Raw genomic sequence first — 23,775 nt, 5'->3', positions numbered from 1 at the left:
ACCGTATGAAAATATGTGAGTTTCTTCTTTTTGTTACTGTAAATCCAGGTAAGCAGGATTTTTGTTTGTTTGTTTGTTTTCTTACTTTTCCTGAAAAGGGCCAGGCAGTAAATATTTTAGCCTTTTTGGGCCAAAAGGTCACTGGCACAACTACTCAATTTTGCTGCTGTAGTACAGAAGTAGTCACAGACTACATGTAAACAAAGAGGTGTAGCTGTGTTAGAGTAAAATTCTACTCACAGAAACCAGTGAATGGGTCAGATCTGAGCCACAGTTTGCTAATTCCTGGTGTAAATAATCAAGACTTGATGATAAGTCTTCATGAAAATTTTTACAGAGACATAAAGATAACACATACCAAATTATTCTATTGGTTGTCATCAAAGCCATATTTACCTGAGGCAGCTGTTTGGCAATATCTCCACCTACAAAAACGGCTTCAAGATAAACCCAAAGGTTCTGTACTATCAACCACTCTTCAATGATATCTGAGGAAGTAGACAATTTATAAACCCAGTTCTGGATAGTCTTTTTAAATGGAGCATTATATCTAAAAAGTAAGGATGGAAAATATTATGTTCCAAAGGAGATTTAGAAAATAGTATAGAGCTTCACCTTCGAGTTTCCAACTTGTAGCCTGCCCTACAAAATTCAGACTTACCAACCCCCAAGGTCCCATGGCCAATTCCTATAGTAAATCTCTTAATATATATACCGAGAAGTTTTTAATTCTGCTTCTCTAGAGAACCCTAATACAGATGAGCATTTCATGGAGTTGATGCATCTAGTAATTGGGGCCAAAAATGGTGCTACATAGAGAATAAAAAGAGTAATCTTAGATGACATATAACTCTAATACGAGGAAAGGAGATGTGATAGTAAAATCTAACATAATCAGTTCCTTTGGCTAGATACATGCATTTGCACAACTTTGTGCAGTGGAATACATCACACCTAATAGGAAAGCACATGAAGCCCTTTGGAATCAGATGATGTTGAAAAGCTCCCATGGTCCACCTGGGAAGTGTCACATCCAGGCAATATCTAAAGTTGTCTTAGCCACAGAGACATAAAATTTCCTTCTGAAGTCACATAAGGTTATCCTAGCAATCCCAGTAGACACTGCCTGCTACAAGGTCAGTCTGTGGTTGGCTTTGGAAGAGGCCTTCCAAATCCACTCAGAGCTGCAAAGTTCTTTAGAAGAAGAATCTCCCAGAATACGATGGTTTCTTAGAAATCTGTACACTCTATAGCAGGACATCAGCACTGAGTTAACTAATATTATATTTATATAATAATATAATAAGTACTATACTAGTCAGGTTATGGCCAAGTAAATGTGACCAAAGACCTGACAGAACACTTAATATGAGTAATGGAATTTCCTGAAGCTACCCTTGAGATCACAGTCAGCTTTGGGATGGCCTGGTAGTCAGATAATGAGTAGGCTGCCTTATTTAGGCCATAGTGAACCCAGCAAAGACACAGCTGCCTTTTCATATAAAAGTACAAGTCTGTTAAGTGCCAAGGCCCTAGTGGTAAATTCTTCTCTTGTTGTGGCCAGCATGCCTTTGCTGGGACATTGGTGGACACTTGAATGGGTTTGGAGGACAATGATAACAGGTCAGGAGAACAAAAAGCAGAAGATAAAATAAAGAGGTCCTCTCAGTGAATAGCCAGATGTTCAGGGGATAACCTAACAATCTGAGGAGGAAAAACTGTGAGGGGACCCACCAGAAAAAAAAAAATGGGATAGAGAGAGCCTGCCATGCCAGAGGACCCGGGTTCGATTCCCGGTGCCTGTCCAAGTTAAAAAATAAAAAATTAAAGAAGGGAAGGAGGCCATAACTATTAAGAAAAATAGATGATAAATACACAGGCCGTCAAGAGTCAGCTGCTTAGGGAAGAATCCGATGTAGAACAGGACTTTCATCTGATATTTTATAACCATAAATACCAAATTAAAACTCCTGCCCTGAAATTATAAAATTACCTGTTGCTTAATAAGGAACCTAAGACCATTAAACTATCCTCCATCAAGGTGATAATTTCTCCCGATTCGGTTCCTTTGAGCAGAAGCTCTCCCTTCCCCTTAAATGCTGCAAAACTGAGGTTCTGATTGGTCCAGTTCTCAACCACCTGAGTCAGCTTGGCTTCAATATCCTTTTCCTTAATGGCAGATATGCAAATATCCTTCAGAGGAAAATCAAAGAACATGTCACAACATTTTCAGCCATAAATTGTATCATAAAGTCATAGACATTTTTAGCTTGAAAGGGACCTAGAAGTTATCTACTTCATTCACACAATGAATGAATGAATGAACAATGAACATTCAGCCAATTTTACAGCCAAGAAAACCAAGGCACAAAATCATTGTTACAGACTTAAATTAGAACTTTATGATACTCCGATTCATTTTTTTTTGTATTATACTGTTTATAACATAATTTAATCGAACTTAAATAATCATCTTTCTTTATTTATTTTAATTGGAGGTTTTGGGTTAAAATGGCTATGATCAAAACTGCTGTGTCTATCTCAGAGGCTTTCTATGAGAATCAAATAAAATTATATATAGCCAGGATCCAGCATCATGGTATTTAGGAAGTCTTCTTGACCAAAAGGGGGAAGAGAGAAATGAGACAAAATAAAGTTTCAGTGGCTGAGAGATTTCAAACAAAGTCAAGAGATTATCCTGGAGGTTATTCTTATGAATTATATGCATATCCCTTTTTAGTTTACGGTGTATTGGAACAGCTAGAGGGAAGTATCTGAAAATGCTGAACTGTATGTCAGCAGCCTTGATTCTTAAAGATGACTGTATAACTAACTATACAGCTTTTAAAATCCGACCATATGATTGTGAAAACCTTGTGTCTAATGCTCCCTTTACCTAGTGTATGGATAAAGGAGAAAAAAATTAAGGACAATAAATAAATAAATAATTGGGGGGATAAGGGGGAAAAAATTGGGTGGACTGCAATACTAGTGATTAATGAGAGGGAGGAGTAAAAGATAAGGGATGTATGGGTTTTTTCTTTTTTCTTTTTATTTCTTTTTCTGGGAGTGATACAAATGTTCTAAAAATTATGATGATGATGAATACACAACTATGTGATGATATTATAAGCCACTGATTGTATACTTTGGATGGACTGTATATGAGATATCACAATAAAAATATTTTTTTATAAAAAGAATATACGTGAGAAGCTCCCCAAAAAGAAAAGTCCAGGATCAGACGGCTTCACATGTGAATTCTAGCAAGGATTTAAGAAAGAATTAATACCAATCCTGCTTAAACTCTTCAAAAAAATTGAAGAGGAGGGAAAGCTACCTAACTCATTCTATGAAGCCAACATCACCCTAATACCAAAGCAAGACAAAGGTACTACAAGAAAAGAAAATTACAGACCTATCTCTTTAACGAATATAGATGCAAAAATTCTCCAAAAAATACTTGTAGATCGAATCCAGCAGCATTTTAAAAGAATTATATACATGACCAAGTGGGATTTAATCCAGGTATGCAAGGGTGATTCAACATAAGAAAATTAATTAATACAATACACTATATCAATAAATCAAAGCAGAAAAACCACATGATCATCTCAGTTGAAGAATAGGCATTTGAGAAAATGCAACATCCTTTCTTGGTGAAAACACTTCAAAGGACAGAATAGAAGGAAATTTCTTCAACATGATCAAGGGAATATATAAAAAACCACAGCTAACGTCATCCTCAGTGGGGAAAGACTGAAAATTTTTCCTCCAAGATCAGGAACAAGACAAGGATGTTCACTGTCCCCACTGTTATTCAACATTGTATTGGAAGTTCTAGCCTGAGCAATTTGACATGAAAAAGAAATAAAAGGCATCCAAAATGGAAAGGATTCAGAAGTAAAACTCTCACTGTTTGCAAATGACAAGATACTGTATGTCAAAAATCCAGAAAAATCTACTGCAAAGCTACTAGCACTAATAAATAAGTACAGCAAAGTGGCAGTGTACAAGATTGATGCCCCCAAATCAGTAGTGTTTCTATATATTAGTAATGAGCAATCTGAGGAGGAAATAAAAAAATTCCATTTATAATAGCAACCAAAAGAATCAAATACTTAGGAATAAATTTAATTAAAGATACAAAAGACCTATATACAGAAAACTACAAGAAATTGCTAAAAGAAATCATGTAAGAACTAAATAAATGGAAGGGCATAATGTATTCATGAAATAGAAGGTTAAATATAGCTAAGATGTCAATTCAACTCAAAATGATTTCTACATTCAATGTAATATCAATTAAAATCCCAACAACTTACTATACAGAAACAGAAAAACTAATAACCAAATTTATTTGGAAGGGTAGGGTGTCCTGAATAGCTAAAAATATTGTGAGGAAGAAAAATGAAGTGGGAGGTCTGATACTACATGACTGTGCTCATTTGAAAGGATATATATACCCTAGAAAAGCCATATTTTAATCTTAATCCCATTTTGTACAGGCAGCTGTTTCTTCTAATCCCTATTTGGTACTGTATGTTTGAAACTTTTATTAGATCATCTCCCTAGAGATGTGACAAGCAAGAGTGGTTGTTAAGCTGCATTAGGTGGAGACGCGTCTGTACCCATTTAAGGTGGGTCTTGATTACTTTACTGGAATCCTATAAAAAGAGGAAACATTTTGGAGAAAGGAGATTCAGAGAGAGCAGAGATGAATGAGACAGCCACAAGAAGCAGAGAGTCCACCAGCCAGTGACCTTTGGAGGTGAAAAAGCAAAATGCCTCCCAGGGAGCTTCATGAAACAGGAAGCCAGGGAGAAAAAGCTAGCAGATGACACTGTGCTCAACACGTGCCTTTCCAGATGAGAGAGAAACCCTGTGTTCACCATGTGCCCTTCCACTTGAGAGAGAAACCCTGAACTCCATTGGCCTTCTTGAACCAAGGTATCTTTCCCTGGATGCCTTAGATTGGACATTTCCATAGACTCACTTTAACTGGGACACTTTCTCAGCTGTAGAACTGTAAACTAGAAACTTATTAAATTCCCCATTTAAAAGCTGTTCTGTTTCTGGTATATTGCATTCCAGCAGCTAGCAAACTAGAACAATGATTTTAAAGCATATTATGAAGCTACAGTGGTCAAAACAGCATGGTGCTGGCATAAAGACAGATATATTGACCAACGGATTCTAATTGAGTGTTCATAAATAGACCCTCTCATCTATAGACAATTGATCTTTGATAAGGTAGTCAATTCAACCTCCCTGGAACAGAGCAGCCTCTCCAATAAGTGGTATTTGGAGAACTGGATATCCATATGCAAAAGAATAAAAGAGGATCCATATCTCACACCCTCTACAAAAATTAACTCAACATGGATCAAAAACTTAGACATCAGAGCTAAGACCATAAAACTTTTAGAAGAAAATGTAGGGAAATATTTCATAAATATTATAATAGGAGGTGGTTTCACTAGATCTTACACCAAAAGCACAAGCATGAAAAAGAGAAATAGATAAATGGAATCTCCTCAAAATTAAACAATTTTGTGCATCAAAGAACTTTGTCAAGAAAGTAAAAAGGCACCCTACGCAATGGAAGACAATATTCAGATAAGGGTTTAGTATCCAGAGTATCTAAAGATATTCTTCAACTCAACAATGAAAAGACAGACAATCCAATTTAAAAATGGGCAAAAGGCATGAATAGACATTTCTCAGAAGAAGAAATACAAATGGTAGATGAAAACTTCACTTCACTGGCTATTAGGGAAATGCAAATCAAAAGCACAACGAGATATCATCTGACAGCCACTAGAATGGCCATTATCAAGAGAAAAAAAAAAAACAGTAAACGACAAGTGCTGGAGAGGATGTGGAGAATGAGGCACACTTATCCTCTGTTGGTGGGAATGTAAAATGGTACAATCACCCTGGAAGGTAGTTTGGCCAATCCTCAGGAAGCTAAGCATAGAATTGCCATATGATCCAGCAATACCATTGCTTGGCATCTACTCAGAGGACATGATGGCAAGGTTACAAACGGACATTTGCACACCAATGTTTATAGCAGCATTATTTACAACTGCCAAGAGACAAAAACAGCCCAAATGTCTGCCAATGGACGAAAGGCTAAACAAGCTGTGATATATACATACAATGGAATGTTACACAGCCATAAGACAGAAAAAAGTTATGAAATATTAGAAAGTGAATGAACTTTGAGGACATTCTGCTGACTAAAATTAGCAAGAAACAAAAGGACAAATACTGTATGGTCTCATCAATATGAACTAACATCAATGCGTGAACTTTGAGAGTTGAAGTTAAGAACATAAAGTTATCCGGAGCTAGGAATAGGGTAAGATTGACCATTTGGTGCTGAAGGAATACAGATTGTGCAACAGACTGACCATAAAATTCAGAAATGGCCAGCACAATACTACCTGATGGTGGCACAATAAGTACAATGAATGAAGCAGAATGTGGATAAGATTGAGGCAGAAGGGCTGGGGCACATACGAAACCAGAGGAAAGACAGAGGTTAAAGACTGAGACGGTATAATTTAGCAAGACCTAGAGTGGACAATCATGGCAATTAAATGTACAAATAAAAAAACATTTTTGCATGAGGGAGAATAAAGGAATGTCAACATTGCAAGGGGTTGAAAATGGGTGGTATACAGGAAAAAGTACAATCAATGCAAGCTAAGGTTTACAGTCAATAGTAACACTGTAATAGGATTCCACTGAATTGTAACAAAGGCATTATGCCAAAACTAGATGTCAATAGACACGAGGCATGGGGGAGGAGTATGGATTCTTTGTGGAATAAAGGAAATGTCTTTATGTAGATTATGGTGGCAAAGGCATGTCTATTCACTTAGGTTAGATAGTATGATGTGTGAATAAAACTTGAAAAATGAACAGAGAGAAGCAAAAGCTAGAGAAAATAGGGAGAAAGATATGTACTTATTCACTGTTGGTAGGGAACTTGAGAGGTACAGCCCCTTGGAGGGCAGTGAGGTGGTGCCACAAGAGGCTGCGTGTATGGAGAAGTGGGGGGGAACTGCCATATGATCCTGCAACTCCGTTGCTCAGTATATACCTGGAAGAATTGAGTGTGGAGACATGAGTGGACATTTGCACACTGGTTTTTATGGCAGCAATGTTTGCAATTCACAATGGATGGAGGTGACCTAAGGGCACAAAGACTGAGGAATGGAAGGGGGAACTGTGGTGTGTATATACAAAATATGTAGAAGGAATGAAGTTGTGAGGCATCCAGCTAGGTGGATGAACCTTTAGGACTGTATGTTGAATGAAATGTTAGAAACAAAAAGACAAATATTATCATGCCTCACTCGTATGGACTAAATACAAGAACTCGGCGAACTGAAGTCGAAAGCATGAGTTATCAGGTGGGGGCCTGTTGTAAAGGTTCCTAGATTGTAAGCTCTTATAGCAGTCACATTTATTCAGGAGTTGTAACTGTTAGTTCTAAATTCTGAGATACTGAGCTGTTTGTATATCACCTGGTCATTCCCAGAAACTTCGGGTATTTATGGGACACCTGAGACTCAGAGTTAGAGCTCTAAAGCTATGAAAGTCAGCACTACCCCATACAGGAACTATTTAAAAAGCTGAAAAGGGGATCAGTTCACCCTCTAATAAAATGCTTGTACAATTTTTAGAAAAAGTAGATATTATTGAATGGACCATTGATAAAACATTACGCACATATATACCTCAATATCATCCTTATTTTTAAGGAGTGGTGCTTCCATAATATTTCTAAGACAAAAAGAATCGGATTCCACATCAAATGGGGTTCCAGTTAACTCAGATATTCGATCCCAGTGTCTTTGTTTCATTGCCTTATTGGTCATCATCTCCAGTAGAGGACATGACTCACTGAAATCATCAATTCTTTTTTTGAGATCCAAAAATGCTTGCCAATCTTTAAGTCCTTTTGGAAGTTTACGACATCTTTCATAAAAAAGAGAAAAAAAAATATTTCATCTATATATTTATTTGAAGAAGGTTTTATATATTTGCACATTTAATTCCCATGATTGCCCTTCTGCCTCAATCTTATCCACATTCTGCTTCATTCATTGTACTTATTGTGCTACCATCAGGTAGTTTTGTGCTGGCCATTTCTGAATTTTACAGTCAGTCCTGTTGCACAATCTGTATTCCTTCAGCACCAAAAATATATCAGTTTGTGAAATAGCTACAGGATCCCAGAAGATAGGAAGTATGTCAGTGTAAGCTTAATTCCATTAAACTCACCTGTTTTGAAATTCCTGCAGTTCTGCATTAATTTTTTCAATATCTACATCTCCCCAAAGTATTTCATAATAACCACTAATATTGCCCATGACAGTATCATACAATCCATACAGCTTCTGCAATAAGTTGAGCTCCTTTCTGAGAAAATAAAATAATTAAGTCATCATATAATTGTCCTTTTTTATAAATTCCATTTATGGATAGGCAAAATTCATCTAATTAAATGTTTATACATTATGTATATAATGTCTTACTGATACCAAGTATATATACAGCTACACTGATTTTCAAAATAAAGACTTTGTTAAAGCTCAATCAATAAAGTGAAGCTTACAGCTTTCAAATATTCTAAATCATACTATAATTTGGCAATAACAAATGGTTCAATTATTTAGTTATCTGGTTTTTCTTGAGTAACTTACTCAAAAACCTCTGATTTTTTCTTGAGTAACGTACTAAAAGCCTCTGATTTTCCTTGAGCAACTTATTCAAAAACCTCTGGTTTTCTTGAGTAACTTACTCAGACTGTGAGTCTTCAGATGATAACCTAGATGAACTTTATTAAACTCAATACCATTATGAAAGAACAATAGATTTCATAGCAGCAAGGGTTTCATCGTGCAATATTTTGCAGCAAGAACTGAGAGCATCTCATTTTGTGAAAAAGATATGATAATTTCTTTCTTTATGATGTTTATGTAAGTTTTATTTGACATAGTTCATAAGTGAACAAGTGTTGAAGGCAGACGTACAGTAAGAAAACAGATGATGTGGAAATGAAAAATTTATTGATCATTCTAAATCTTAAAACAAAGATGTTAGGTATTTATAGTGCAAAGATTGCAGTCCTCTCTGTGACAAAATTATCAGCATCAGAGTTGTCAACAGTCTTGCATTTTGATAATGCAGGTATAGGAAAAATAAGAAGTAGTGATAAGTTAGAACCTATTAGAAACCTGGAATCAATGCTTACAAGATGTGTATGCTCTGTTCACACAAGACAGCTATGATCAGTTAACTGCATTAAGAGGACAATCTCCATTGTGTGTGTGTATATGCATGTGTTTTCAAACAGAGACATCATGGTTTAGGTTTGCTCTGCTAAAATTCTTATTAAATTTTCTAATAAAATTGCTTTCCACCATTTACTATTACTTCTATAAATTATTCATAGTTATTCAAAAATATAAAATGATAAAAATTAAATGGCCCATTAGTCCAAAAGGTAAATGGTGATGATTCTTTTTCCTCATATAGTAAAGGTTAAAATATTGAATCTCAAACTGCGGCAAACTGCATGTACATAAAAATCAACTAGAAAATATGTAAGAATGCAGATTTCCCAGGACCCAGCCCAGAGATACTAAACCAGAAGCCTGGAGAAAGGCACCCAAATCTACAGTTCTAACACAGTGGATTAAATTTGGAGAATGACTGCTTTAGAAAAAGAATTGTGATAGGTTCAAGAGTCAACTTGGCCAAGTGATGGTGCCCAGTTGTTCTGTTGCTGTGAACTTAAATCACCAGCATGTGAAATTCATCGATGGTTGATTACATCTGTGGTTGGCTAAGGGGAGTGCCTGCTGCAATGAGTGAGGCTTTAAAAGAAGGCTCAGAAAAAAGCAGCTCAGAATAGCTCAGATCCAGATGTTTGAAGATGCAGAAAGGTATCAACCCAGGAAAAGCAATTTGATCCCAAAAGCCAGGAGGGAAGGCCAGCAGTCATCTCTGTGTGCCTTACCATATGACAGTGAAAGCCAGAAGAAAGCCAGCTGCCTTTCCTCCAAAGAACTGTAAATTTGTAACTAAAAAATCCCCTTCATAAAAGTCAGTCCATTTTTGGTGTATTGCATTCCAGCAGCCTTAGCAAACTAAAATGGATTTTGGTACTGGGAGCCCAGTGTCACAGTATTTGCAAATACCAAACATGTTGGAATGGCTTTTTAAATAGTAAGGGGAGAATCCTGGAAGAATTCTGAGGAGCTTGATAAAAAAAAAAGCCGAGATTGCTTTGAAGAGACTGTGGATAGAAATATGGACTCCAAAGATATTTCCATTGAAGCCTTAGAGGAATGTGTTGTTGCAAATTGGAAGAAAAGCAACCCTTGTCTTAAGGTGGCAGAGAATTTGGTAAAATTGAATCCTGATGCTGGACAGAAGGAAGAATTTGAACGTGATGATCTGGGATATTTGGGTGAGAAAATTTCTAAGCTAAATATGGATGATGCCACCTGGTTTCTCCTAGCAGCTTATAGTAAAAGTGACAAGAAAGGAATAGGCTGAGGACTGAACTTTTGGATGCAAAGAAACCAGAAATTGATGGTCTGGAAATTTCTGGGCTGTAAAAAGTGAGAGCCCAGAGAACAGTGCCCTACATGAGGATTTAATCAAGCATGGAACAAGTCAGTCATTACAAGACAAGTCAGGATTGGAGATGGAGTTATCCAGAAAGGATCTGTGGAAGGTCCTATTATCTGATGGCTTTGATCTCTGTATGCTACAAACCAAGTCAACAAATTTTCTGAGACCCATATAACCAAAACCACTGCCAGTCTGGATTAATAGGGAAAGATTAAATGAAGACTGACTTCAGAGATAGAACCACAGAAACTAAGGTCTGAAACCAAGAAACCCTGGGCAATGAAAGCAGATTGAATTGTGCTTGTGGAGGGGATGAGTTTGCCCCAAAGTTAGAGGGCTGGCCTTCTGCCTCAGTAGTAAGGAAGAATTCTGGTGCCTGAGGCCTTGGAAAGGACAGAGCACATTCCCCAGGGACTGGGGGCAGCCTGGCTGCCACCCTATTATTCTGAAGGGCTGAGCATGTTCCCAAGAGATGGCAGAGAATCCAAGTGCCACTCAGATGTTTGAGGAGGGTGAGGCCAAGAAAAAAGGTGGCTTCCCAAATGTTCTCCAATGTTGCAAGCCTCATCCCAGTGTTTGAAGAGAACAGGGCTGCTGCATAGGCCCTTGAAAAGAGTGAGACTGCCACTTTCTAACCCAGAGGATGAATGACTCTCAGATTCTGAAACCTAATGGTGTTTGCCCTTCATGCAGGGTTTTGGAATTGCTTAGGTCCAGTGACCCATTTTCCTTCTAATTTCTCCCTTTGCCAATGGGCTTGCTTACCCTATGACTGTTCCTTCTTTGTACACTGGAAGCAGACAACTTGCTCTCTAAGTTCACAGGTCCAGGGCCAGAGAATTTTGCCTTAAGACAAAACTTGCCTGTAACAGACTATGATGAGATTTTGTACTGTTTTTGAGTTGGTATTGTATTTGTACTGTTACTGAAATGATTTAAGGCTTTTGTGATATTGTGATGAAATGAATGTACTTTGTATATGGAAAGATTTAATGCATTATATGTAGGACAAAAAAGCATTGCTAAGCAAAAAAAATATGTTATTGTTTTCTACTTCGAGATTGTGAAAAATATGTCTATTATTGTTTTCTATTTAGAGGTTAAGTGGTTTAAGGTGATGTGTATAGTTGCCCAGGTGGACATACGAAAGGTTCAGGTGTCAATTTGGCCAGGTGATGGTGCCCAGTTATGCTGTTACTGTAAACTTAAATCCTCATGATGTGAAATTCATCTATGGCTGATTACATGTGCAGTCAGCTAAGGGGAGTGAGTGCCTTTCTCAGTGAGTGAGGCTTAAAAGGCGGAATCAAAGACAGGAGCTCAGAGCAGCTCCAGACGTTTGGAGACACAGTGCTGTGTGCCTTCCCATGTGACAGTGAAAGACAGAGAAAAGCCAGCTGCCTTTCCTCCAAAGAGCTGTAAATCTGTAATTAAATAAATCCCCTTTATAAAAGCCAGTCCATTTCTGGTATACTGCATTCGGGAGCCTTAACAAACTAAAAGCACCTATCTTAAACAGCTGAAGCATTCATTTATCTTCAAATAATCTCATGTTTATTTGCCATGAAATTTTCATGCTGTGATTTTGAAGCAAATCAATAATAAAGTCCTTTTCTTAAGCCAATACCCTAATAAGCTAATACAGTTATTTCAAGTTTGCATTTAAGAAAAAGATATATTAAAAATTCTACTAAAATATATTTGTTTAAATCCTAGATCTGCCATTATTTAAAATTAGTTAAGTTCCTTGACCTTCAATCTCAGTAAATTCTGTCATAATGGGAAAGAGCACTTTAGTATAAATGCAATGCAAAGGGATAAAGAGTGGAGGATGGTTATTCCCCTCAATATATAAAAGTTACTCAAAATTGCAGTGCTTCTGCACACTCATTAACACTATATAAAACAGTGAAAAGAAACAAAGTAAGCACAGGATAAATAAAAGCCATGCTCAGCCAGAGTTTTTGCAATGTATTTTTCAGTCTCCTGAAACATTTTATAAAGACAATGTATCTAATTGATCAGTAACAGCCAGGAAGAAGGGGGAAATTTAGGAGTGCTCCAAGTCAGGTCTTTTCTACATGATAAAGATTTGATAGTGATATAATTCTTCTTATGGTCTATATTTACTAACACTCCTACATTTTCCAAACTTACCTGGTTTTGTGTAAAACCTCATAGTCAGTCACGGGTAATCCAAAAAGCTGTTCACCAGATGAATATGTAACAAATTTCCTCCATAGATCATCAAAATTGGCCTATAACAAAGGTTTATATAATTAACTGAAATATAATTAACGAAATGTAAATAAGCATAAACTATATTAAATTATACTTAAATGAAACCCTATTATAGTAGAATTTATTATAATTGGAATAAAAGCTCAGTTGCAGTTTACTTAGTAATATCTATGAAACAAAGATTTGTGAACTAAATTTGTATTTATAGCAGGCTATCAGAGGAAAAGGTAAGCATCTAGAAAGCTTAGTTTAAAGCATTCTAAAAGCATTTCCTTAATAAATTAACTGGTTCCCACAAGACCTATATTTCAAGTTTCCATAAATATATCTGAAAGTAAGAAAACTGCATTTTTAAAAAATCTATAATTCAGGCTTTTTCAATAATTTAGACTTGGCCCTTGAACCTATAGGGTTCAAATGAGTGAAGCTTAGTAATCCACTCAACCCTGTTTTCTCTACATTCAATAAAGAGTCTATAAAACACAAGATTTAAATTAACACCATTTGAAATAACCATAACAATTTAAGTCAGCAAAGTTAATGCACACACTTTTTAATTTTTTCTTTCAAATTGGGATTTTAATATCCTATAATTAGACTGCTAAGTATTAATGTCTTTAAAGCACAAAAACAAACAGAAATAATCCAGCTGGATCCTAAGTCCCAGGCCTGGAGAATATCTGGCATCAGATCTCGCAAGGCTTAGACAATAATATAGATTTAGCAGATACATTAGCATTTTTTACACAAGCAGAAATATTTAAAGTGTTCAATACAGAGGGAAGTCAGGGAAACCACTTGTTAATATTTAAGATTTTATTTCTATAATTTTATTGACTATAAACTTTTAATCACCCTACATATCAAAAGAGATTTAAAATCAGAGTCTATTCTCTAAAAACACAAAGCTATAGTCCGTGGAAATGAACGTGGAAAGACAGAAAAGTGTCAATTATACCATTTAGCAAATTAGAATAAAACTAAATCTAGATGTACTTTAAACATTAACTTTTCTATTATAAGGTAGAAACATATAAATTTTCCCCTAAAATCATTTTTAAAATAACAACACATTATCAATGTAGCAAAGAAAAATGTGGTTTTACCTGAAATATCTGTAACCTGTTGCTAGCTTCTTGGGGTGGTATATTTGGAACCATAGGTCCCTCCTGTAATGAATAATATAATCTCTATTTAATGGTTAATCATATGTATTTGTCAATTTATTGGGTATATCTATTATTTTCTTTTAAACAAACATTTTAAATTTTAAATGGTCTAATTCGGGTACATGAAGCTTTCAATAATTTTTCTGTAATAGCTTTATTGAGATATAATTTACTTTACTATACAATTCCCCTATTTAAAATGTACAATTCAATGGTTTTTACTGTATTCACAAAGTTGTGCAACCATAACTACAATCATTGGAACAATTTCCATCACTCTAGCATCCAACTTTTTTTCTTTTTTAAAACTTTTGTTATGATATTATTTGAAACTTACACAAAAATTTCAAACATAATACAAAAATAATAGAGAGAACGCCAATATACTCCATACACAGATAACCAGATTTACCAACTTTTAATATTTTACCACAATTGTTATATCCTTCTATCATCTATTTTTTAAACCTTTAGGAGTAGGTTGCATGCATCATGCTCTATTAACACTTAAAACTTTCGTATATGTTTCCCAAGGACAAAGATATTCATATATGTAACAACATTAAGTTCAATTACCAAGTTTCCATTCATCTTAAAAGGAACTTGTCAAAGCTAATAAAAATATGATGTTTTTTGCATATATTTATGATATTTGCACACTGAGAGCTCTGTTGAATTTTATTTGTGATTATAAATGATGAGGCAGTGGTTGTAATTAGAATAAGTAATATGGAGTTCTGAAAACAGACTTCTTCCACTAATTGTTCAGCCCAATAGAGAAATAGAGACATGTATGTGTCGGCTATTTAGAAGAAGTAGAAGCAGAAGTTAGTAGCCTTGCACAAGAAAAGTGCCCCAAAAAAATCAAAAATTGAAAGAATGTCCTACATAATAACCAATTAAAATAACAAGGACTATTCCTCATGGAAACAGAAAGAGTGTTATGGATATTAACATTGTACAATCATGATTATTATGGATATGCTAAACATTAGTCTGAATTTCCAGTATGAGAGACTGACAAGGCAATCAAATATTGATTAATCTAACTAAAAGAGATAAGCTTAGTACATGTAAATTTAAAAAAAGTGTTATAAAAAATGTTTTATAAGTAGCACCAACAGCTTAAATCACTATCAATCCAGATACATTGTGACCACTAAAAGAAAGCAAAATGTTTTAGTGGAGTTAAAACTCCACCTTTGGAGTTTAACTTCAAGAAGGTCTACCATTATCAGTTAGAACACCACGCTGAGTAGCTTCTGTCATAATAAAGTATGGCATTATTTTCAGTGACTCTATTGGTTCTTCAAAAGCTAGTGAAAATGCAAAATTAATTTGTACATTACTCTGGTATCACACTTTTTTACAGCCTTACAACAACTATGTTACATTTTCCACTATAAGAATTCTGGCCCTGAGAAAGGAGAAGACCAGAATCTTTGTTCCTTTCACAATCTTCACAATAATTGGTCCTTTTAACACTCAAATATTTGTGTCTCTATAAAACATGTTTACTGGAGTAGCTATCCTTTTTTTTGAAAGCTGCAAATATGCACAATGTACAAATCACAATGCATTTCTCAGGGTTCATAACTTTCACTTCATATAAATACAGCATAGAACACTTAAACACACAGCATGCAAATAGCTACATTACCATTTCGTATGAATCCGCAAAGGTAATTACATCCTCACGAAAAACTTCCACAGACTCTAACAGACTGCTTTTAAACTGTGGCTGCACTTGAACTAGTTCATCCTGTACAGAAACCTAGAATAAAAAAGAATACTCTACATTAGGGTGAAAGCAATCTACTAAAGTGAAATATATAACTCTATTCCAGCAAGTTTGAACAAAGATTTCTCTGCAATGTTGTTTGTAACAAAAACAGACAACCCAAATGCTACCATCAGAAGACTCAAATAATTCTAGTTCATGACCCAAGGCAAAGTAATTGTCCCTGTAACTGCAGTTAATTCAGGTCATCTCTGTGGCCAGGGAAACAATTACAACTATAGATCAAGGGTGGGTCACGAGCTATCTGTAGGGGCAGGCTAAAGTCTGAGACTGGCAATCTCAAGTTGGTTCACACGGCTGCAGTGGGTGGAGAAATTCCCTAAAACAAAGAGATATCACTCTAGCTATAAAAATGACAAATGCCAATCACAATGGTCTTTAAAGCTTCCACAATAATTGCTAAGATTTAAGTCACACTTACTTTCTGCCAGGCTCTTTACATATGTTACTCACGTAAGCCTCATAACAACTAGAGGGTAAATACTAAAATTATGCTCATTTTACAAGTGCGAAAACTGAAACATACAGAGGTTAAGTAACTCCCTCAAGGTCCCAGAACCAGTATGAATCAAAGTCAAGATGCAAAACCTAGCAATGTGGTTCCAGGACTCCTATTCTTAACTGCTGTAAGCAATACACCTATATATTTTAAGTTTGACAGTAATTGTAGCATAGAACAGTCTATCTCTACTTAAGGAGAGGGTACACTACAGTTAAAGAGATATGAAAGTAACCCAAATGAAACTTCTTCCTCAAACAATAATAGAAAATTGGGTTTTATGAAGTCATCAACAGAAAGTTCCCAATTTCCTTCTTAAAACTCATTCTCCTAACAGCATTTTTCAAAATAAATAGTCAATATTGAATATGAATTTATATAAATATGAATATAAAAAGTATTCAATATACATCGGCTCAAGTGAGCTTCACAACCATTATGTTATATATTTCATATATTAATATTTCTAAAAGATAATAGGAAGAAGCTGAGATACCTAAGTTATTAATATGCCTAAGATAATCAATTGGCTGTTGGCAGAGTTGGAAAAGCAATATTCCCAATTTCAACTGTGTCCTTGCTATTGTACTTGCATCAGTGACAATTCTTTCCATAAATGAGAAATTTTAAACCAATACCCAACTTAATTAATATTCAACAAATAGGAAATTTTTAAATCAATGCTCAACTTAATATTTAATAAATAAAATTTCATGTACTTAAAGAATCTGGACCCTCCCTTGGAGTGTATTTTTAATATCTAACTTTTGGTATTTAAATATATTACAACCTTAAAAACATATTAGGAAATGCTTAAAAAGGAAATTTATAGGTATAACTGCTTACATTATAAAGAAAAAAAGACCTCAAATCAATTAACAGTTCACCTTAACAAATGAGACAAATTAGAATAAACTAAACCCAAAGCAAGCACAAGTATGAAAATAATCAAAGCTAGAACAGAAATAAGTGATATAGAGAATACAAAAATAAAAGAGAACACCATCAACACAAGAGTTTCTTCTTTGAAAAAGATCAACAAAATTGGCAAACCTTTAGCTAGACTGACTAAGAAAAAAAAGAGAGAAATAAAATTACTAAAATGAGGAAAGAGAGGACATCACTAGTGATGTTACAGAAATAAAAAGGATTGTAAGTGAATAATATAAGCAAGTATATGCTAACAAATTGGATAACTTGGATGAAATGAACACTCTCCTAGAAAGACACACAAGCTACTAAAACTGATTCAAGAAGAAACAGAAAATCTGAATAAACTGAAACAAGTAATGAGATGGAATGAGTAGTTTAAAAGTTCCAATGAAGAAACGCTCCAAATCTTCACTGATTAATTCTACCAAACATTTAAAGAAGAACTAATACAAACCCTTTGCAAATTCTTCCAGAAGACAGAAGAACACATTTTAACTTACTCTTTGAGGTCAATATGCTGAAATCAAAACCAGACAAACACATCACAAAAATAGAAAACTCCAGACAATTATTCCTTGAGTACTGACAGAAAAATTCTCAACAAAACACTAGCAATTTGAATCCAGCAAGGCACAAATGATTAAACGCCCAAACCAAATAATACTTATTCCAGAAATGCAAGGCTGGTTTAATATCCGAAGATCAATCAATGTGATATGTCACATTAACAGAAGAAACAACCAAAACCACATAACCGTCTGGCACAGAAAAGACATCTGACAAAATCCAACACCATCCATGACAAAATCATGCATCAAACTATGCATGTAAGGGAACATCCTCAACCTGATAAAGGTCATCTATGAAAAATTCACAGCATCACACATAATGGTGAAAGATTACATGCATCTGCATTAAGATTAAGAAAAGATAAGGATGCCTGCTCTCATTACTTCTATTCAACATTGTACTATAGGTTCTAGCCAGGATGATCAGGTCAGATAAATAAATTAAAAATATCTGGATTGGAAAAAAATAAGTAAATCTATTCTGATATGCAAATGACATGGTCTTCTATACAGAAGGTCATAAAATATCCACACAAAGTAATTAAAACTAATGAATGCGTTCAACAAGGTTGCAGGATACAAAATCAATATACAAAATAATCAATTGTATTTCTATACACCAGCAATGAACAATTTGAAAAATGAAATTATAAAGACAACTCCATTTACAATAACATCAGAAGAATAAAATACTTAGCAATAAATTTAACAAAAGAAGTTCAAGATGTATACACTGTAAAGTACAAAATAACACTGAAAGAAATTAAAGAAATTTAAAGAAAGACATTCCATGTTCACGGATCAGAAGACTTAGTATAGGTAAGATGGCAATATTTTCCAAATTTATACACAGATTTAACACAATCCTTTTCCATAACCCAGCTGCCTTTTTATTGTAGTAATTGACATGCTGATTCTAAAACTCACATAGAAATGCAAGGGACCCAGAACAGCCAAAACAATCTTTTTTTTTTCTTTTTTTTTTTTTTATTAATTAAAAAAAAAATTAACAAAACATTTAGAAATCATTCCATTCTACAGTACAATCAGTAATTCTTAATATCATCACATAGTTGCATATTCATCATTTCTCAGTACATTTGCATCGATTCAGAAAAAGAAATAAAAAGACAACAGAATAAGAATTAAAACGATAATAGAGAGAAAAAAAAAACCTATACCTCACATGCAGCTTCATTCAATGTAGCCAAAACAATCTTGAAAAAAGAATAACATTGGAGAACTTATACTTCTTAATTTCAAAACTTACTGCAAAGCTACAGTAACCAAGATAGTGTGTTACTGGCATAATGATAGACAAAAAGATCAAGGGAATAGAATTGAGAGTCCAGAAATAAACTTTTACATTTATTATGAATTGATTTTCAACAAAGATAACAAGAAAATTCACTGGTGAAGAAGACAGTCTTTTCAACAAATGGTGCTGGGACAAGTGGATAGCTCAGGAAGAACTCCTAACTCACACCATATATAAAAATTAGCTCGTAGAAGAAGAACTAATTCACAGCATATATAAAAATTAACTCAGTGCGGGCCACGGCAGCTCGGCAAGCAGAGTTCTCACCTGCCCAGCTGGAGACCTGGGTTCATTTTCTGGTGCCTGCCCATGCAAAAAAAATTTTTTTAATTAACTCAAAATGTTACATTGACTTAAATGTAAGGGCTAAAGAACTGAAAAACTCTTAGAAGAAAATACAGAAGTAAATATTTCTGATCTTGGATCAGGCAATTCTTTCCTAGATACAATATGAAAAAGACAAGTGACAAAACAGATCAATTGGACTTGATCAAAATTAAAAACTCTTGTGCTTCAAAAGACAACATCAAGAAAGTAAGAAGACAATTGGCAGAATGGGATAGAATATTTGTAAATCACATGTCTGATAACGGGCTTGTATCCAGAAGATATACAAAATTCTTACAATTCAAGAATAAAAAGACAAATTTCTCAATGAAAAAAATGAGCAAAGTATTTAAATAGGGATTTCTGCAAAGAAGATATACAAATGGCAATAGGCACAAAAAAATGTTCAACATTATTAGCTTTTATGGAAATGAAGGATTGGTACATGGGACAGTATGAAACAGCTTTAAAGGTATGCTAAAGTGAAAGAAGCCAGTCACATTAGACTACATGTTGTAAAATTTCATTTATATTAAATGTCCATGAAGGCAAACCCATAGAGATAGAAATTAGATGAATGGTTGCCAGGGGCTGAAGTGAGTAGGGGAGGGGGTGAATGGAGAATGACTGCTAACGGGTATAGGGTTTCTTTTGGGGGTGATCAAACCTTCTAAAACTAGATAATGGTAATAAATGCTTATCTCTGAAAAAAAACTAAAAATCAATGAATTCTACACATAAAAAAATGAATTTCTTGTGAATTATATCTCAATAATGCTGCTATAAAATATATTAACCTTTTTAAAAAGTATGAAAGATTTTCTCGGGAGTTGGTAGACACCAGCAATAAGATAATTAAATCTGTACTTACAGCTTTGCTCTGCAATTTGTTGAAAGAATATCTCAAGGTATCAACTGCTTCTGATTCCTCTTTTGTTACTTCAACTTCAAATCTATTTAAAATAGCATAGGCTTCCTGCAGAGTGGAAACACCAGAAGGGAAACTGTTTAGATGCCTTCTGGAAACATATTTTATGTCTTAGCAGAAGACAGCATATTCTAAAAAAGTGTTTCCCAAAATTAAACATACATAAAAAGCATCTAGAATCTCACCAACCACCAGATATGGATTCTTGGTTCAAGGCCCTAAGATGTGCACTTCATAAGAACCTAGGTGATTCTCAAGAAGATGCAGGCAGATCACACTGAGAAATACTATCCTAGAGAAATACTATCCTAGAAAATACTAGGGAATCATTTTTTTTCCTCTCTCTCTCCTTGATTTTATGCCAAACACGATGTAATATATTTTCTCAAACCTTATTAAAATATGGTTTGGGTACATAGGAAACAAACAAAATGATGACGTGGAAGATACTCCAAAGAAAAGAAACTTTAATGATTAAAGGGATAGACTGAAAATTGGTTTTACCAGGAGAATTTATGCTGAAGAATTAAGCTTCTGCAACTAGATAAAAATAATATGTTATTAAACCTTAAGAAATGAGTGTTCAGCATTCAAAATTTCCATATACTAAGATTTTTAAGAAGTAGTAAATGTATGAAATTCATTAGCTTTGAAAGAGTATATAACTTAAATGGATTGAAGAAAGCATAAAATAGTCACGAGCATTGGGCACCAAGAGAGGGCAATGGAAGTGATCTTGGTGAAGCGTTGCACACAATAAGTGGGTGTATTGCAATACAGAATTTTTAAGTAAAACCAATTCCAAATCTGTCTGGTTTGTATTACCACCACACAAGAGAAATTCTAAACATTGCTAGTAATTAAATAGTGGTGGTAGACAGAATAATGGCTTCCCCTAATCTCTGGAAACTATGAATATGTTTCTTTACAGGTCAAAAGACACTTGACAGATGTGCCAGAATTTAAGATCAGGAGATTATCCTAGATTAACCAGGTTGCCCAATATGAAAAAAAAAAAAGGCACCCATAGAATGGAAGGTGGGAGGCAGAAGAGTTAGAGAATACATGATGACAGAAGCAGAGGTAGGAGTGATGCCACTGCTTGAAGGGGCCATGAGCCAGGGATGCTGGCAGCCTCTAGAAGCAGATCCTCTTCTAGAGCCACCAGAAGGAATGCAGCTCTGCCAACACCTTGATTTAACCTTGTTAAGACCTATTTTTGGACTTCTGACCTCCAAAACTTTAAGATAATAAATTTGTGTTGTTTTAAGTCACTAAGTTTGTAGTAACTGTAATAGCAGCAAAGAGGAACTAATGAAATACCTTTCTCTGAAAAAGAATCTATTGCTGATCTAAGTTCCAAACATTATGCTATAATTTACGATTGAGCCTGGAAGGACTATGTCCATTACCCCACCCCTGGTATGCCACTGGGTCAGGAGTGAGACCTAAAACTGGTTACTAAGGAAAGTCAGAACTTGCCTAACAGGTTGGGATTGACATGACAGTGTCATAAAGTCTGCATAAAATGTTGGTATCAGTATCAGAAACTGAACACTGTCTAGCCCAGTACAGCATTACCAATACAATATTCTTTTGTATACTGGTCATTGTTGAGAATTGCCAAAATCCCCCAGTGACATAAACATCAGAAAAGAGAAATAGGCAGAATGTGCCATAAAGCAGATGAAGAAACATGTTAACAGAATAGCTTTTTATTACATCTCTATGTCCCCCAAAAAATAGCATTGCAAGGATGAAAAACACACTCATTTCTTACTTCAATTGGTCCTAAAGTCATATCCATTTGAATTTCATTATCACGGATAGAAGACAAGGCTTCCATTGCAAATCTGACATCATCTAAATCACGAATAGGCCTAGATAACTTTTTTAAGTATTCATTAATAAATGCTATCATGTCTGACATTTTCTTTTTATATTCTTCATTCAAATATCGACAGAGTAACATCTTCCATGCCTTAGCCTCAATTGATAAGGCCAATTTCATTGGTCCTGGTAAAGACAAGAAAAGATCAAAATTAAATACAATTAACATTCAGAAACACATATGGCTAATGGGCATATTAAATATGCTTAATCTGAATTAATTCTTAATTAATTCTTAATTCTGATTAAGCATATTTCTAGCACACTAAAAATCTAGCACACTAGATTTTTAAGAAATTAATCCCCAATCCCATAGAGTATGGCAAGCTGTGCATAAGAAAGGTATCACAGGCTATAAGCAAGACTTTTTGACATTAGTTCTAGCACTATCCTGTATGAGCCTTGCTCTGTTTCTGGCCATTCCATTAGTGGGCCTCACTCATTCCCCCACTTTTCTCTGGGTATCCCAACATAGTGGAGTGAAATCTTTGTGTGTGTGTGTGTGTCTACAAAACCCTGTCTGCAATTTTCTTTCTACTCCATCCACACCTCATCCACACGGCTAGAGTATCTGTATAACCTGACCCATACCCTGGGCCTCTGATTGTCCCAGGTCAATCCTGAAACTATTATGGACCAATCAGAATCCTTCCTTGAGAGTGCAGAATGAGACAAGGGGAAGTCATTTGGTCTAGGACACAGAAAAAGGCATGCACAGAAAGAAGGAATATCAGGCAGAGAGAAATAATTTCATCAGATTCCTATACTCCCCCTAGTTCTGGGCCATTCCTAATCTAGGTCTGTTGCATTTTAGATTCTGTGATATGTTTTTCCTTAACACAGCTCACATGGTATGAGGGTTAGGTTCAAATGTCAACTTGGCCAGGTGATACTCATTTATCTGCTTAAGCAATTACTGGCCTATCCATTACTGTAAGGACATTTGTGGTTGGTTAATAAGCCAGAAGGATGGTTTATTAAATCATCAGTCGGTTGACTGCGTCTGTGGCTCATTATATCTAGATCAACCAAGAGAGTGTCTGATGCAATGAGAGAATACAATCAGCTGGATTTAATCCAATTAGTTGAATGTTTAAGGGAGAAGAGAGAATATTTATTTCTTCTTCAGCCAGCCAGCCTCTCCTGGAGAATTCATCTATTGTGTTCATCACATTTGCCAGCTAGTGGCCTGCCCTACAGAATTTGGACTTGTGCATCTCCACAGTTGCCTGAGATACTTCTATAAAATCTCATATTTAGAAATATCTCTAAATTCTGTTGGCTCTGCTTCTCTAGAGAACCCTAACTAATACATACGGGTTTCTTTTCCTTGCAAAACAAACAAACAAAAACCAGCTCTACTACTAAACTCTACCTTATTGATCAATCCTTAACCATTCCTCTTTTCTGCCCTCATTACCCCTACATTCCCTAGTTT

At 35.1% G+C, this 23,775-nt stretch overlaps 1 protein-coding gene across 6 annotated transcripts in view; it reads right to left on the bottom strand.

Moving 5' to 3' along the window:
- Nucleotides 1–23,775, bottom strand: part of DNAH8 (dynein axonemal heavy chain 8) — a 453,252-nt gene that overhangs the window by 224,975 nt on the left and 204,502 nt on the right. For all 6 annotated transcript variants that reach the window (XM_077161688.1, XM_077161686.1, XM_077161689.1 and 3 more), the window contains 9 exons: nt 22,228–22,463; nt 20,391–20,495; nt 15,733–15,846; nt 14,010–14,072; nt 12,820–12,920; nt 8,302–8,439; nt 7,755–7,995; nt 1,994–2,193; nt 397–550 (listed from right to left, as the gene is read on the bottom strand). In XM_077161688.1, the coding sequence (XP_077017803.1) occupies nt 397–550; nt 1,994–2,193; nt 7,755–7,995; nt 8,302–8,439; nt 12,820–12,920; nt 14,010–14,072; nt 15,733–15,846; nt 20,391–20,495; nt 22,228–22,463 (1,352 nt within the window). The remainder of the gene's footprint in view (nt 1–396; nt 551–1,993; nt 2,194–7,754; nt 7,996–8,301; nt 8,440–12,819; nt 12,921–14,009; nt 14,073–15,732; nt 15,847–20,390; nt 20,496–22,227; nt 22,464–23,775) is intronic.

Source organism: Tamandua tetradactyla, chromosome 5 (genome assembly GCF_023851605.1).
Source record: "Tamandua tetradactyla isolate mTamTet1 chromosome 5, mTamTet1.pri, whole genome shotgun sequence".
NCBI classification, from domain to species: Eukaryota; Metazoa; Chordata; class Mammalia; order Pilosa; family Myrmecophagidae; genus Tamandua; species Tamandua tetradactyla.
Note: the sequence above shows the minus strand (reverse complement) of the source record. Positions and strands in the feature narration are given on the sequence as shown.